The following is a 14,942-nucleotide window of genomic DNA, read 5'->3' on the forward strand; positions in this document are numbered from 1 at the left end:
TCATTTCTTTTATCTGTACATTTGATACAAGATACTGATGGAATTAATCCAAGTTTAGGTTGAGCAAACACTTCAAGCGTTCCACCACCCACCAAGCCTATTTTCTTAAGGATTGATGAGATAAAACCTACTGTGTTCTGACATTTGATATTATACCATTATACAAGTAAATTAATTAATAACTGGACTGCTGATGAGGAGATATTATAACTGAGTGCAGCATGATATTGCACAATCAAATACATAGAACAATCAAACTATGAAACAATTGAGAATAAACTCAAGTTGTATAGGTAGAGAATGTCCGCGCAAAAGTGAGTGAGTGAATATTGCTTAACGCCGCATCAGCAATGTTTCAGCTTTTCCCGGCGAGCAGCGCAAAAGAAAACCCAGTCTTGACTATCCTCAGAAACAAACCCCGTTTGATGTAAAGGGAAAAATAGCTGTGAAATCTTTTATGAATGGATCCTGAAAATCAGTGATGACACCAGGTGTTCCCGACAAAAGTAAGCGTGTCCTGCCCTACGGTAGCACCCGCCATTCACCCAAATTGCCTAAAAACCGGTGTAGTTTTACCTGTTGTTGTACAGCAGTACTCCTGCCTTGAGACGGTGACATGCACACACACCAGACAATCAGGTGATCAATAAACCGGAAAATGCAGTTAGATAATTTGGAATTACGACCGCTGTATGGATATTCAGAGATTCCGATGTTTATAAGTACAGAATATGGGAAAGAGAATTGTGTTACAACACATTGAGGTCACTTGTAATGTCTCGGACCAAAAATTTCTTTTGTAGTTTATTCAGCATACTGAAATATGCAACTGAGCTTATGATGAATCTCGGGGCATTCAGTCAACCAACCGAAACATCGACCCAGATGAATTAGCTATAGAACGTCAGTGCTAAAGAATACCCAAGGAATTAAGAACACAGCCAAGGTGTATATGGATTTCCAGTTGAATACTGATAAAGACAATACCAAATGGATTGGCTCAGGGACTGGCAGTAAGGTCAAACTATATCACACGTTCATATCAGAATAACATAAAGGGCATCTTGACCCATTCTGTGATAACCAGTGGTTGCTCAATTAGAATATTAATGGGTAATGAACACAAGGAAAAGACCTGAAGCAGAATTACAGTAAACATAATAAGCCTTACACTGATTGTTGTTATAACAACATTATCAGCATTTGTTGTCTGCCTTACCTACACCCCCCACCGACATTTATTAAATTACTAAATTTAATTTTGGAGTGATGCATCTGTGATGGAAAAACAAAACAAAATTAGTACACATCACTCTGTTTTAACTGCAGTGAGACTGGGTCAGATCACGGATAAATAAACAAGCATATTCTCACTGGAATATAACAATCAAAACTGATATACTGAAAAAACTTATTTCAGTATTCCTTTGTATATGTTTATGACGGTTATGGCGGGGTACTTTTTTGCGAACACCTGATCTCATGGCTGTTTGAGAGTGATTCATACACACATGCTCAGGATAAAGTTGAACACTCGACTTTGCTTTTAGTTCATTATGGATGCAGAAAGGCTTTGTGGCTTTTACTTATATGAACCAAATTAATTTGCAGAAACTGCTGTGCTCAGAAAACAAGTGAACTGTTGCTATTCAAGAAGGCAATTTATGCCTGAATGCATCCGTGATGCACGTGCATCTCGATTTCAATGTTGTGTTTGTGCGAACTCTTCTCTTTCCACAAACAAAAACATGTCTAACCTCAATCTCAAACAATACTTTATTGTGCAAAACAGGCTATACGACCATGATTAATGTTTTCCTCAAACTTTTCCGGTGTATTTTGAAAAAATAGTTCAAATACTCCATTGATGCTTATATGTCATTTCCAATATTATGACGTTTCTTTCGCCTTTCAGTATAGCTGGAAAACTGCGCAGGGGTGGCCTAGTGGTGAAAGTGTTCGCTTGTCACGCCACGACCCGGGTTCGATTCCCCACATGGGTACAATGTGTGGAGCCCATTGCTGGTGTTCCTCGCCGTGATGTTGCTGGAATATTGCTAAAAGCGGCTAAAAACTAAACTCACTTACGCACTGTTGTTGTTCGACCCAGGTGATCTGAACTACTTGGTACCATGATGTACTGAAGTTCACCCTTAGGGTTTACAAACTTTAACAAGGAACATAATTACAGTTTAGGAAACAATTTATTTAGCTTGAGAAACACGTTATTCAAGTATAAAAACACAACTAAACAACAACAACAATAAATACATGCCAAATGTCACGTAGGTTTCTATGATGGAATCGGTCCCATCTTATAAGGGCAATGATGCCAGGCTCCGGACCAAATGGTTCACAAATGTCCAAAACAATTGTGTTGGTACTTTCAACAATATATATATAAAATATTCTCTTAGATAATTTCCAGACACCAAAGAATATTACATGAAGCCTAATCAACAGGAACAGACTGATCCGACTTGTTGTTTCCAATGCAAATAATTGTTAGCAGCAACATTCCAGACATCTCAGATGATATAAAAATGTGGCGCCATGTCGCAGATTTGTCAAGGACATTCATCACGCCCAGCTTGTTGGTGTCGTAAATATATGTAACTGAGTTATTTGGACATTTTGACCCGTCGAATATACACTATTAATTAAAGCGTCAGATACTGTAGAGACCTGAATGTTTCTTTTAATTGAATGGCCAGATTTAGTATGATGGAATCGTCCACAGTGACCCCCTTCACAACGCCATAGAAAATAATAAGAGAAACATTTCGACAATTAAAAAACACACCAAACGAATCTAATGTACGATTCCTACCATACAACATCTAGTATAGCATGTGTTTATTAACAACAATGCAATAGTGATGACACCGGGGGTTCGCGAAAAGATGAGCGTATCCTGCCTCACTGGTGGCACAAGTCACAAACACACGCAAAGGCATGTCAATAGATAAATTACAAACACGGGGCCATATCGTACAAGTCAGAACAGGGAATATTTACAGCATACGCGAGAGAATCTCCACTATTACAGCACGAACATTATAGTGACACAAAGAAGCAATTTCAGTAATGTCTGTAGTTGTGTAGAAATTTCAAAATGGCTAATATCTTCCTGGAGATGACAAGGCTTTATGGATGATAATCTTCTTTATTTTGACATATCATGCTTGGTATGCTTGGAAGCGGTATAAGAATCGATACCGAAACGTCGCCATTGTTAAAATAAAAAAATTGATCATCCATAAATTCTAATCATCTCAATTTTGTAGAATGCCACTCAAACAAATAATATCCGCCTGTCATGTCGGTGGTCTAGCAGGTGCATGAGGATCCAACAGATCACTACTATTGGGACGTTGTAGAATGTCTATCGTTATTATAGTTCAGCAACCCGTAAATCTTGGTTGACATGTCATCGTATTCCAGCTGCGTAGATCGATGCTCATGCTTTGATCACTGCATAATCTGGTCCATTTTCGATTATTTCCAGACTTCCGCCATTTAGCTGGAATATAGCTGAGTCGGCATTAAACAACAAATAAAGAGAACAACTTGTGTTGGGACATTGTGGAAATGTATATCTTCATGATAGCTGTATTTTGTACGGCATGTGAGGGATAATGCATTGTCTACCAGTTGCTGATTCTGTTACGAGCTTTTCTTCCTCTACATTTGTCGAAGAGGAAGAGGATGATGAACACCAGGAGCTCCGCGATCTCTGCGACTGTGAGCAAGCTGGCTCCGAGACACAATCCCATCTGACCCCCGACATTGGCTGCAACAACAACACCATCACATGAACGTCTACGTCGTGACAGAAATGAACTCTGACGTATGATAATTCTGAAAAACGCATTAACAGCTCAATGGTTGTCATATGGTGCAGAATGTACGACTCTGCTGTTAGTGCCAATTATCCTCTCATGGCCAAGGGACGTACAGTACAACCAGAAATTAGTGAGATTTTAAAGATTGTAAATCTTTTATTTTTTTCACTCATTACTCACGTATTAAATGTGAATATAAGCAGAACATAACTCCAGATTCAAAGACAGGTGAACAGTTAGTGTTTTGTCAAGTCACTATGGCCAGCAATGCAGGCTTCAATTGGGCGGGGCATACTACTGATTAAAGATGTTAGAAAGTCTTTGTCCATACTGTCCCAATATCGGACCACCTCTTCTTTCATTTCAGCAATATTTGTCAGAATTTTCTTATTGACACTTTCCTTCATAAGTCCCCAAACATTTTCTATTGGATTTAGGTCAAGGCTATAGCTTGGCCAATCTAATAATGTCATATTTTGGGTCCGAAACCAGGCCTGTGAATTCTTTGAACGATGTTTTGGGTCGTTGTCCTGCTGGAAAATCCAAAAATTTCCATAGAACACGTGAGCAGATGGAAGTATTTGTCCCTCGATAATATCTGTGTACCGCTCACTGTTCATATTCCCTTCAAATACACAGAGGAGCGTTGCCCCTAACACAGATATGCCACCCCACACGTTAAATTTCGGACTGTACTTTGGGCGCTGATACAAAGGTTTTTCAGTTTGTTTGGTTCAGAATTTCAGTGTATTAGGAAACAGCCACACAGAACTTTCATCTGAGAAAATCACATTGTCCCAGTTAAAATTTCTATGCTGTAAGCACCAGTTCAACCTTCGCTCCTTTTGTTCAGGTTTCATGATCGGTGATGGAATTCCTCGACTTTTCTGCCAACCCATGCCAGTTATCCTCTCATGTCTAGGGGACGTATCTCTGTACACCAAATTCAGACGCTCCAAGCCAAATTGTGACCCGTCCAAGGTTTTTATGATATAGGGGAGCTTTAGCAATTGGATACTTACAAAACAGAGAAGCCACGGTGTATTGAGGTTGTTGTGTGATGGATGTCACCATCATCCGGTCGTAAAACACTTTCAGCTCCAGATAGTTGTCTCTGAATAACACACATCGGCAAATAGTTATTATATATTCGTGGCATATACATCTATAGCACATTTACTGTGATTAACTCCGCTGAGATTTTGAAAACCCACGAACATAGCGGTAAAAGACAAAGGATTGGGATTGGGATTCAAACCATTCACCAGCGACGTTGGCAGTAAGGGGCAGACAACTCTCCACAGTCTGATCAAATGCCCTTTATGTGACCGATATGGCGTCAGCATAACAGCGGTAACATTTCGTTCTTTTTGTTGCTTTAATGGCCAAGATTTTATTCGGGTGTTCCGAGAGCAAAACCTTTAAGATGGAAGTGCCCGATTTTGTCGACAGAACTCAAACATAAACCATTATGTTTGAAGCAAGTAACATTAACATTGAAGCTTTTATAAAGTACTGAACTGGGCAATTCTGAGGTATTCGGGCGACATTCATTGAGATTGAAACCTACGGTTTTAAACGGAGATATAGTGTGAGTATTTGAACCACGAAACCCTTTCCACATTAATGATAAAGCAGAGTCGACAGAACTATTCCAAATATATCATAAACATTTGCAACACCAGGTGTTTGCGAAAAGGGGCACCTGTCCTGTTCCATCGCGTAACCCGTCATAACACTACTGACGGAAAGAAATTTCCATGATTTGTTTTTAACATTTGTTAAATCAGAGCGTTGAGAACATGGAACTCTTACTCCATACTCTTCCTGTCCCTTGCCCTCGTGTTTTTGAGAAGAGTGGATTCCCATTTGTCTGCAGGGAAGGAGCTGGAGGACACCTGGGCCGTGTACCTGTCGAACACGCACTCGCTGGCACAGCGACACTCCTCCACGAAGGTGCCATTCTTGGACAACGATCCTCGTGAAAGAAAACTCGCATTAAGCAATGTTTACACGATTTGGATATTCCCAAATACACTAAACCAACTTCACTGGTTTCAGCAACAGGTATGTCTGATGTTGAACCACTTGGTTACCCAAGCGGGAACCTCAGCCTTGACTCTGATATTTCCAAATAAATCGAAGGTTAGCTCTGGATTGTGGTTTTTCCAACAGGTACGAGGGTTGGTTGACAAGGTCTGAGCCTCAACAAGATGTGTCTGTGTAATAAACACACCTGAAGCTATTGATTAGTTGATCGATGTATTCATTTCATTCCAGTTATTCACTGCATGTTTTATAAACCGGAAGTGTGTCTTTGCCAAACACGAAGACCATCCGATCCCGTTAGTCGCTTCATACGACAAGCATGGGCTACTGAAGACTAATTCTAACCCAGGTCTTCACGGGTATCCTATTGAGGGTAAATAGCTGATATACTCACTAACAGCAGGATTGTAACAAGTATCCAGGTCAACTAGAGAGCACCGAAGATCATCCACTGTAATGAAAATCAATAAAACACTGTTGGTGATTAGTCACAGGTGAGTATATTTTGACATGTGAGATAACAGTTTTGTCGTGAGAGCCTGCCATGAGTAATACAAGCGTCAGTTGGCAGGTATGTACAGTACATCGTAGGTCTGTGTCGTATTACGCCTCTTCTTCAAAAGAAGTTCTAGTATCGTTCCTGGAGGACTGCAGTATTCCACTCAATATGAACTGATGTAAATGTCTCACAAATCAGTCAAATACTTACATGGGACATAAGGTCCGACACATCCACACTGTCGAAATGCCTTCACCTGAACACACTCCATGAAGCAATGGTCGTAGGTGTAGCGGGAGTAGATCTTCAGGGGATTCACGAAATTGTGACTGTTTGTGTCCAGGCAAATAGTGTCATCAAATGCCTTGTACGGGAGGGGCTGGTAACTATACTAGAAACGAAAGTCAATAATCTATTTGAAATGTCTTGAAATTGTGGGGCCAAATGCATGCATGTCGAGAGTCCATGGTTGTATGATGACGGACATTGCATTGGATATGACCACCAAATACACAACGACCTAACATAATATTTATCGCGATGATACTTAAATAGTTTAAAGCGCTGATTTTGATAACTGATTTGTCAGATTTATTGACACCATAAAGAGATAATATTCATAAATATTATGGTTAAATGCTTGAAAAAAACCATGTCCTTCTCTCGTACATAAAATATGCTTATTTGATTGTAGGACTACTGAATTTGTTTTATTGTACGATATCATATACATCATTCATAAAACTTTGTAGGCAGGTGCTCGGACTCATTTTGGGAGCAAAAACATCCCAAAACGAACTGATATATATCGCAAACAAGAAATTACTATGTAGACATGGATATGAACACGTGTGTAAAATATAACTCTGTTAACTAATTATAAGAAAATTGTTGAAAATTATCAATGTTGGAGACTTCTCTGGAGCTCTCAATTTTCCACAAGGCATAACTAGGATGCTTCCTTGGTGCTAAGTCCATAACATTGTGAGCGTGTCCCCAAGTAATCAGAATATAAACTCAAACATACCTCCTATATTCAAGCATATTTACTTGTCACCCGTGAAGATCTTCAACTACCCATGCTTGTCGTAAGCGGTCACTAACGGGATCGGGTGGTCAGGCTCGCTGACTTGGTTGACACATGTCATCCATTTACGTAGATTCATGCTAACGCTGTTGATCACTGGGTTGTCTGGCAGTCTCGGTTATTTACAGACCGCAGCCATATAGCTTGAATATTGCTGAGTGCGGCGTTAAACAACAACAAACATACCCACCTGAAATGTTTGTATGGCAACATATGTTGAGAACCCCGGGCGCAGCCGTCACCACAGTAGAGCTAGCGTCTGGGTGGACGTCCGGATGGTGGAGAAATACCTGCGAGCATACACACAACAATTCTTTCTCTCCATTTTATGCATTTATAATCTTGGGCACACATACTCAAACCTCTGCTACATGAACACAGAATCACAACAACTACTCCAAAGGTTTGGAGCCAATATACCTACACAGATAGGAGCCTGAAGGTTCAACAAGTAGTGTTTGTAACCGTCAGTGGATATCGAACCATCTGAACATTGTGAGTAGCCGATTTTGCGTAATATTTTTGTGCGTCTGTTAAATGTACATCAATCCAGTAATTAACCAGTTTATGGATCAGTACTTCCTGTCCAACCGGAAGCGTCCTCCCTAAATAAAGGTCGAGGTCTTTACAGAGTTGAATCAAAACAATACATGAGGCCATGTGGCTGAATTATACAAACGTAATCTTTCGGTTAGTTTCGCAGATGAGTAGATAATCCCAGTTTATGTATGTGTACATAATATTGTTCAGTTCTAATGACAGCTAACTGCTTGTTTCAACACTTCTACACTGAATGATCTTAGGAAGCTTCCGATATTTACTTTTTATGAAATATGTTCAAACGGCGATAATCCGTTAGGGAGTTACTAAGTGAAGGGGCTATTTACCTTAATCCCAGCTGCCATGTTTCTGATGAAGGTGTAGTCGTTCTGGTTGATGTTGAATGTGACGATGAGGTTTGCGTCGTCACCTGCCGTGAACACACTTTTACTGGCATTGAAGTTGAAGGTATGGCACAGCCCCTCATGAGTGAAAATAGGTCGGAAGTTGGTCATACAATCAAAGTTGTCACCACCAAAGACACAATTAAACAACATTTTGGACCCTTCCATTGACATATTCTGCAACCATTCTAAAGACAACGGTTTCTGAAACACATCTGAAGTTAGATGAGAAAATGAGTCTTTCCTCTTCCTTCCTTGAGAAATATTGAAAAAGTAGTTCTCCATTTCTGGGTAAACCTCAAGGCGAGTGTTGTTGAAGGTGCATCTATTGCAGATGGTGACGGCAGGGAAATTGATTGCATGTTTGATTTGGGGTGTGATCTTGGTGACGGTTGGGTAGCTGTAGTAGGTTCCTATCTCGCCCACAAGGTTATAGACGAGAAACCCCGTAGTTGAACACAAGGCCAAGATCCATGCCAATCTGTTGAAGCAAGAACACGAAAACTTCTAGTTTAATAAACACAAGAATATTCGGTACTGTGCAGAATTGCATACACTGTGGAGAAACAAGACTACATTATCTTTTTTTGGGGGAAAACTTAGAATTGTGTAATCTTGAACTTTGAAATGAGCCACACCAAACCGGTTTATGGGAAAGGGTGACACTTCGTATCTAAACTCCAATCTGGCAATCGCTATTTCTGTGGATGTCTTAGACTATCATTTAAAACACGAGACTAAATGACTCATTGTCACCAAAATATTATGATATTGTAATGAGTGCGATCGATGATGGAGTGAGACAAGGGCAGCATTTGCCTCCTTCACTGTTCTTGCTATTTTGGTGGACTGTTACACGAATGAGAGGAAACACAACCGATGTCATTATGCAATGTTATTATGACAAGTGCTTGCTATGTCTACAGCTGAAACTAATTATAACGATCATACTGTTTGATGTGGAGATAACCAGCTTTCTTAAGATGTATATATTATTACCTTATGAAATGGACCAGAAGACCCATTACATCATTTTTGCTGTTGAGTAGTAGTAATGTATAAAATTCTAAGCTCTTAAAAGTAATCTCATATGTACATATTAGTATAACATTGTGCATATGAATATAATTATAAGAATGGTTTGTCTTGATTATTTACAATGATATATCGTTCGGCATGTCCGTGTTAAACACAACCACACCTACCCACGAATCGTAAACGGGCTGCATGAAGGGGGCTTAATCTTATCAACAGCATGAAGGCCTGTAGACTGACTGAATTCAATCCACAGATCTTTCAGTCCATACACTGTCGAAGGCGGGTCTGCATCAGACCTCACTGTCTGTGTCCTCTTCTCATCCATTATGTCTGAAAGCGAAAGTATACATCATGGCGAGATCACACTCCGCGGTCATGGTAGGTATTATATAGCCCCCTTCCCCGTTGATATGCCTACCGTTTTCACTTCACTGAATTCCAGAGGTTTATTCATATTATGTTCACAGCTATTTTCCCCTTACACCAATGGAATCTATTTCGGAGGATAGTTCCAGCTGGTAGTCTATTGCACTGACGTTTAATATATATGTTTCCGAGGACAGTTAATCTTTGTAATCAAACACATGCTGATCTCCTCTATTTCCAAGTTACGAATCACTGAAAAAGTACAAAATAGAGTGGCAGTACAAATTCAAAGGTAATACAATACAAGAGCATTGTGTACAGCGTTAAAGACTGTCCCGCTGGACACATTATCCCGTTATCGTATGTTGTTTAACGCTTTTAATGCTATGAAAGAGATGCCAGAAACTTCTACAATACTCTCTAAGGTAGGAGATTCTGGAATAATCACGTTGTAGCGATTTCCAGATTTTCCCGTCAAAATATAGAGCCCGCCACTATCCCTTACTGAATATCACATGCACAATGTATGGAACAGAGTTACACAATGAATAAAACTGATTTGTCAAAAGTTATAATCATTATTACGTGTACTTACAATAACAATTCTTATAAAACCATACTCACTCGCTGGAGACAACTGTTGGCAGATGATTGTAACTTTAGACTGAGAGTGCTGAGGATGTTCCACAATGCTATGTAGACATTATTCGTCACCATGTTTGTATGCACTGGAGGTGTTTTGCGTTAACCATGTGTTTTAATAGTAACTATGTATTTTAATGGTGGACAATTAACGCTACATTTCAGAATGGCAGGTAAACGTTGTGACAATATTTACATTACAATCTCCATGGAAACCATGGATACAACCTATTCTCGGTCATTTCCCAAGAGAGATGGTTTGTCATGATACAGCTTTGTTCTCTGCAGTTAATGTTAGTTACTTCATTTATCGATTTTGAAAAACAAACAATCGTCGTACATATGAATAGGAGCTGTGAAAACTGAACTGAAAACATCCCAACACACAATGGTACATGCAATACACCTTGTGTTTGTTCTCATCCTCCTTTGTGAAGAATCAATTTGGAATAAAGTAGTCTACTCAATGATTGTAAACAGACCTTTTTGAAATAATGGAAGAGAATGATAAACATGACACTTCTGTGAATGTATCCACTGAATTACTGATTACACAATGCCATTTAGAAAGTGGTCAAATGTAACACATATATGTTATATTTAGGATTTCTCTTCCTTAGTGAAGTACAAATTCTAGTACTTTTGGGGTTTTGTCCCATCCGGGATTCGAACCTACACCCTCAGAGTCAGGCAACAAATCGCCAGCACACAAAGTCAGCCGTATAACCCGCTCAGCCACCGCGACTTCCACAAAATGGAAGTCGGACAACTGGTAGTCTTGACTGCGAACTTTGTGTGGAAGTCGTGGTGTAAACATGATTTAGTTCCGAGTAGAAAATGTTCCGTCTCGGAATAAATGCCGTGAAATAGTGAACGGATGACACGAATAAAAATTCCGCACACACGGCAAATATTCCATCCAACAGGAACAAATACCGTAGGCCTAACCAACTCCAGTCATTATTGAATGCAAAATGGACTCGCCCAACTTGTCAACATCCGGGATCTCTCTAGCACGAAATACACGTGAAACATGTTAGATCAAGATGAAAACCAAGTTAACAAGCGGGCATGTGCCACACAGCAGGAAGGTGCAACATGGAGACAGGGGAATACACAGCTCTAATAGAGTATATTTGTGAAAACAAATACAAGGAAAAGGCCACAGAAAACGAAAAAAGGAGAATAAGGAAGAGGGCTAAGCATTTCATGTTTCGCGAAGCTTCGCTGTACTATGTATCGGACGACAGCAAAGATAACTCAGCTCCATTGAAGCTTGTGATAACTAGTGACCAGAAATTAGCAACCATGAGGATGTGCCATATCACTGTAAGTTTACCCAAACTATACATCAAATTATAATCGAAAGATATTTGAAGAATTCTTCAGTACTGTCCGGATTTCGATCAGGACCCTTATCACCTGATACATGCTGTACTTTTGACATGTGAACAGATTATTTCATCATAAGCTAATTCAATGACGACATGTAGATATTATACATACATTCTTGAAATAATATTTTGAAATAGATGTACATATTTTAAAGAAAGGTGAAATGCCACGAAGTGAATTCATATTATCAAATATTGTGATCGTGTTTATTTGGATTTGGGTGGATGCTTAATATTTAGAATCACCAGTTCAGATTCTGAGGAATCTTTATCCATAATGACCATAGACAATAGCAGACCAAGAAGAAAGTGTCGTGATAAAAGAGACAGAGTAGCATTTATGAGTATTTTCATTAGGTTTAACTACACATGTATGCAGTCAGATAAGATGAAACCAATCTCCAAAATAAAGACAAATGATGCCAATCTCAACAATACTGTATTTAGTCCTTTTTTAAGGAACTTTCACACATGATGATTGATTCTTGAAAGCCACAGGATTTGTTCCACATGGAACACGCGTTTTGAGGCTATAGCACTCCGTCACCAACCTTCCACTTTCATTTGAACTGGTCAAAACATCTCTAGCTCCATATGGAACAAATGCCGTAGGAAAAATCCATTCTTCCTTTCTGTCCCCCCCAAAAAAAACAACAACAACACACCCCCCATTTGTTAAGACTACTCCTACAAACGGTGGGGTAGCCTAGTGGTTAAAGCGTTCGCTCGTCACGCCGAAGACCCGGGTTCGATTCCCCACATGGGCACAATGTGTGAAGCTCATTTCTAGTGTCCCCCGCCGTGATATTGCTGGAATATTGCTAAAAGCGGCGTAAAACCAAACTCACTCACTCACTCACTCTTTTAGACTCTTTAGGATGTGTGTGGAAGTTCCTTTTTGAATCGAGTAGCAGCAACAGTCGGTTTTTCCCTTCGTATTTCGCTACGGCAAACTTTATGCACGTGTAGATTCCTACCGGAACGTCTGCGGCTTTTCGGTGTTCATTGTGCGGAGGGGCTGCAACCTATATATCCTTGGACCCGCCGTATTTGTCAAGGGGGTATGGCAAATATTGCTCTGTCCCTGTAGCTCTGCTTTTCCCAATTGCTGCCGGAATAAACAGGAATATTTCTCGCATGAACAATTGTCCGCCAATTTGTCGAGGAGGCATCATGAGAGGCAGTCGTTGTCATACAGGTTGTCATGTTCGAGAGACAGTAGGGGATCCCGATTTCTTCCGGAACCTTGAGTTGAGTCGTTCCTTGGTTGTGTAGTCTATCGCTTTTTTCCAGAAAATGCATTTCTTGCTGTCGGCGCAGTGGTCGATGGTGCCACACTTGCATGTAGAGTTGTCTGGTCCAAAGAGAGTGGGAGTTTCGATATAGCGGCGAGGCAGTCGGTGCATCGGTTGTGCCTGTCCTTGGGTACCGGGCAGTAGTCGTCGGCGAGAACGAGTCGGTGTTTGCCTGCTGCGGGGCGAAATTGGTTTGGTGGGTAGATGAGACCAAATCGACTATTTTGCCGTCTTCTACGAATTGGCGAAAGCACAGCAAATCAAGTTCGAGAAACTGGTGAGGGATCTGGTAGCGCTCGTAGAAGGTTTGTCCCGATTGCTCCATGAGTTGTTTTTCTTGGTCGGAAAGCAACACATGGGGACACTTCTCCAGCATGGTCCCGAAGACTTCTGCCATGTCGGGAGTTGTCTGTGGCTCCGGGTCTATACTACCTTGGATTGGTGTATATCTGGCTTGTGATATGTGGTATTTCCTCTTCGCTTCCTGAAGGGACAAATGACCTGATCGGATCTCGGCATAGGCTTCGCACGAGAGCTTGGTTCCTGGCATTTTTTCTATATCCATACACCCGCATAGATCTAATTCCAGTGCACTTGTGTTGGGAGACGAAAAGTGGTCCAATATAGCTTGTGAAAAACACAATTTTTTTTATTGGCTGTGGGAGCGGAAGTAGCTAGTATGGAGCTTCTAGGCAGGGTGTATCTCTGCGTTCCAGAACCCCCATTATGTATGCTACTACGACATAAGGTATGTAAGTAATCACTATTTTAGACTGTTTCCTATTTGATACAGTCAGCGTCACCAATAATGTTGCTTTATGTAATAACGGTGATTTCAGAAACTCGGTATGATTGCACACAAGTCATCGAGCCTGACCACCTGTTCCATGTAAGTCACCTCTAACAACAACAAACAATACTACCGATGCATTCTTACCTTGAATCTGAAGGTATTAACGTAACCTGTGCAGTGTCTGATCACATCCAAAGCGAAATTAGCTGTAAATGGGAGCTACATTCATTTATCAGGGCACAGGGAAGTTTCCACGGCAACCTAACTTTCATACGTTAAAGTATGTCATGTGTTGAATGCTACTGAAGCGGAGTTGTGCAATAACTTATTTTGCAATCACAATGGTAATGAATTCACTCAGTCATTCCAGTGTATGGCGACTGTCGTTAATTATAAATACTCCTGTTCCTCAACCATGACCATAGCACAGCATGGTAATGGTTACGCGGTTCCATGAGTTTGGTTAAGAGTGACTACAATAGAAAGTCATTATACCTGCACGGCTAGAGACTTGAATCTGCTTTGAGCAATATCACGGTTTGCTTTGAATGTATGTATGTGTAGCTTTGTCATTGCCAAGAGGATTACATCGCTCAAGTAAGGTTCCTATTTCTTTAAGTGTTCTCAGGAGTCTTCGTAAGCCAGTGTTAATCTATTCGAAGTCAGAGTCTCACTGCATTAGTAAGCTGACGTACAAAAGAAAGATCACACATGATGTTTTGGGATTATGTTTCAAATTCCAACGTAAATATTTTAAAACGTTTTCTGATTGCGACTTAAAAATCACAAACGTTGTATACGTGTCGCCATAACATCAGATAGGTTTTGAGTTTGGGTTTGAACAAAGCTTGTGACAAAAGTTTGTCCTATTAATTTTAGATTAACCTCATCAGATAATTGCATAATCCTTGGTTGGGCTATAAGGACATGCTCACTATCGTGTCCATCAACATGATTTCCAGAGGCTATTCCTTTAAGGAAGATTACGGC

The 14,942-nt window shown here is 40.3% G+C and overlaps 1 protein-coding gene across 2 annotated transcripts; it reads right to left on the reverse strand.

The window, feature by feature from the left end:
• Nucleotides 1-2,185: 2,185 nt before the first annotated feature.
• On the reverse strand, nucleotides 2,186-14,254 carry LOC124272296 (acid-sensing ion channel 1A-like). 2 transcript variants are annotated; one of them, XM_046707468.1, is made up of 7 exons: nucleotides 8,368-8,453; nucleotides 7,671-7,770; nucleotides 6,604-6,784; nucleotides 6,289-6,345; nucleotides 5,661-5,823; nucleotides 4,868-4,959; nucleotides 2,186-3,793 (listed from the first exon to the last, which is right to left on the reverse strand). In XM_046707468.1, exons 3-7 carry the CDS (start codon nucleotides 6,662-6,664, stop codon nucleotides 3,648-3,650), a joined length of 519 nt encoding a protein of 172 aa, XP_046563424.1. In that variant the 5' UTR covers nucleotides 6,665-6,784; nucleotides 7,671-7,770; nucleotides 8,368-8,453; the 3' UTR covers nucleotides 2,186-3,647. The 2 variants fall into 2 exon arrangements, with proteins under 2 accessions (XP_046563424.1, XP_046563423.1); XM_046707467.1 differs by lacking the exons at nucleotides 2,186-3,793; nucleotides 4,868-4,959; nucleotides 5,661-5,823; nucleotides 6,289-6,345 and adding exons at nucleotides 9,630-9,792; nucleotides 14,097-14,254 and having other exon boundaries at nucleotides 6,676-6,784; nucleotides 8,368-8,905.
• Between the last annotated feature and the right edge of the window lie 688 nt (nucleotides 14,255-14,942).

Source organism: Haliotis rubra, unplaced genomic scaffold (assembly GCF_003918875.1).
Source record: "Haliotis rubra isolate DU_JTF1 unplaced genomic scaffold, ASM391887v1 Scf168, whole genome shotgun sequence".
Taxonomy (NCBI): Eukaryota; Metazoa; Mollusca; class Gastropoda; order Lepetellida; family Haliotidae; genus Haliotis; species Haliotis rubra.

Bases quoted from the DNA above. Each gene is read 5' to 3' on its own strand.
- LOC124272296 (XM_046707467.1), bottom strand. From the start codon at position 9,787: ATGGATGAGAAGAGGACACAGACAGTGAGGTCTGATGCAGACCCGCCT. The intron at 8,906-9,629 runs GTAGGTGTGGTT...TTGCTTCAACAG, and splicing joins AGCCCGTTTACGATTCGTGG to ATTGGCATGGATCTTGGCCT. The intron at 7,771-8,367 runs GTAAATAGCCCC...GTATGCTCGCAG, and splicing joins ACATGGCAGCTGGGATTAAG to GTATTTCTCCACCATCCGGA.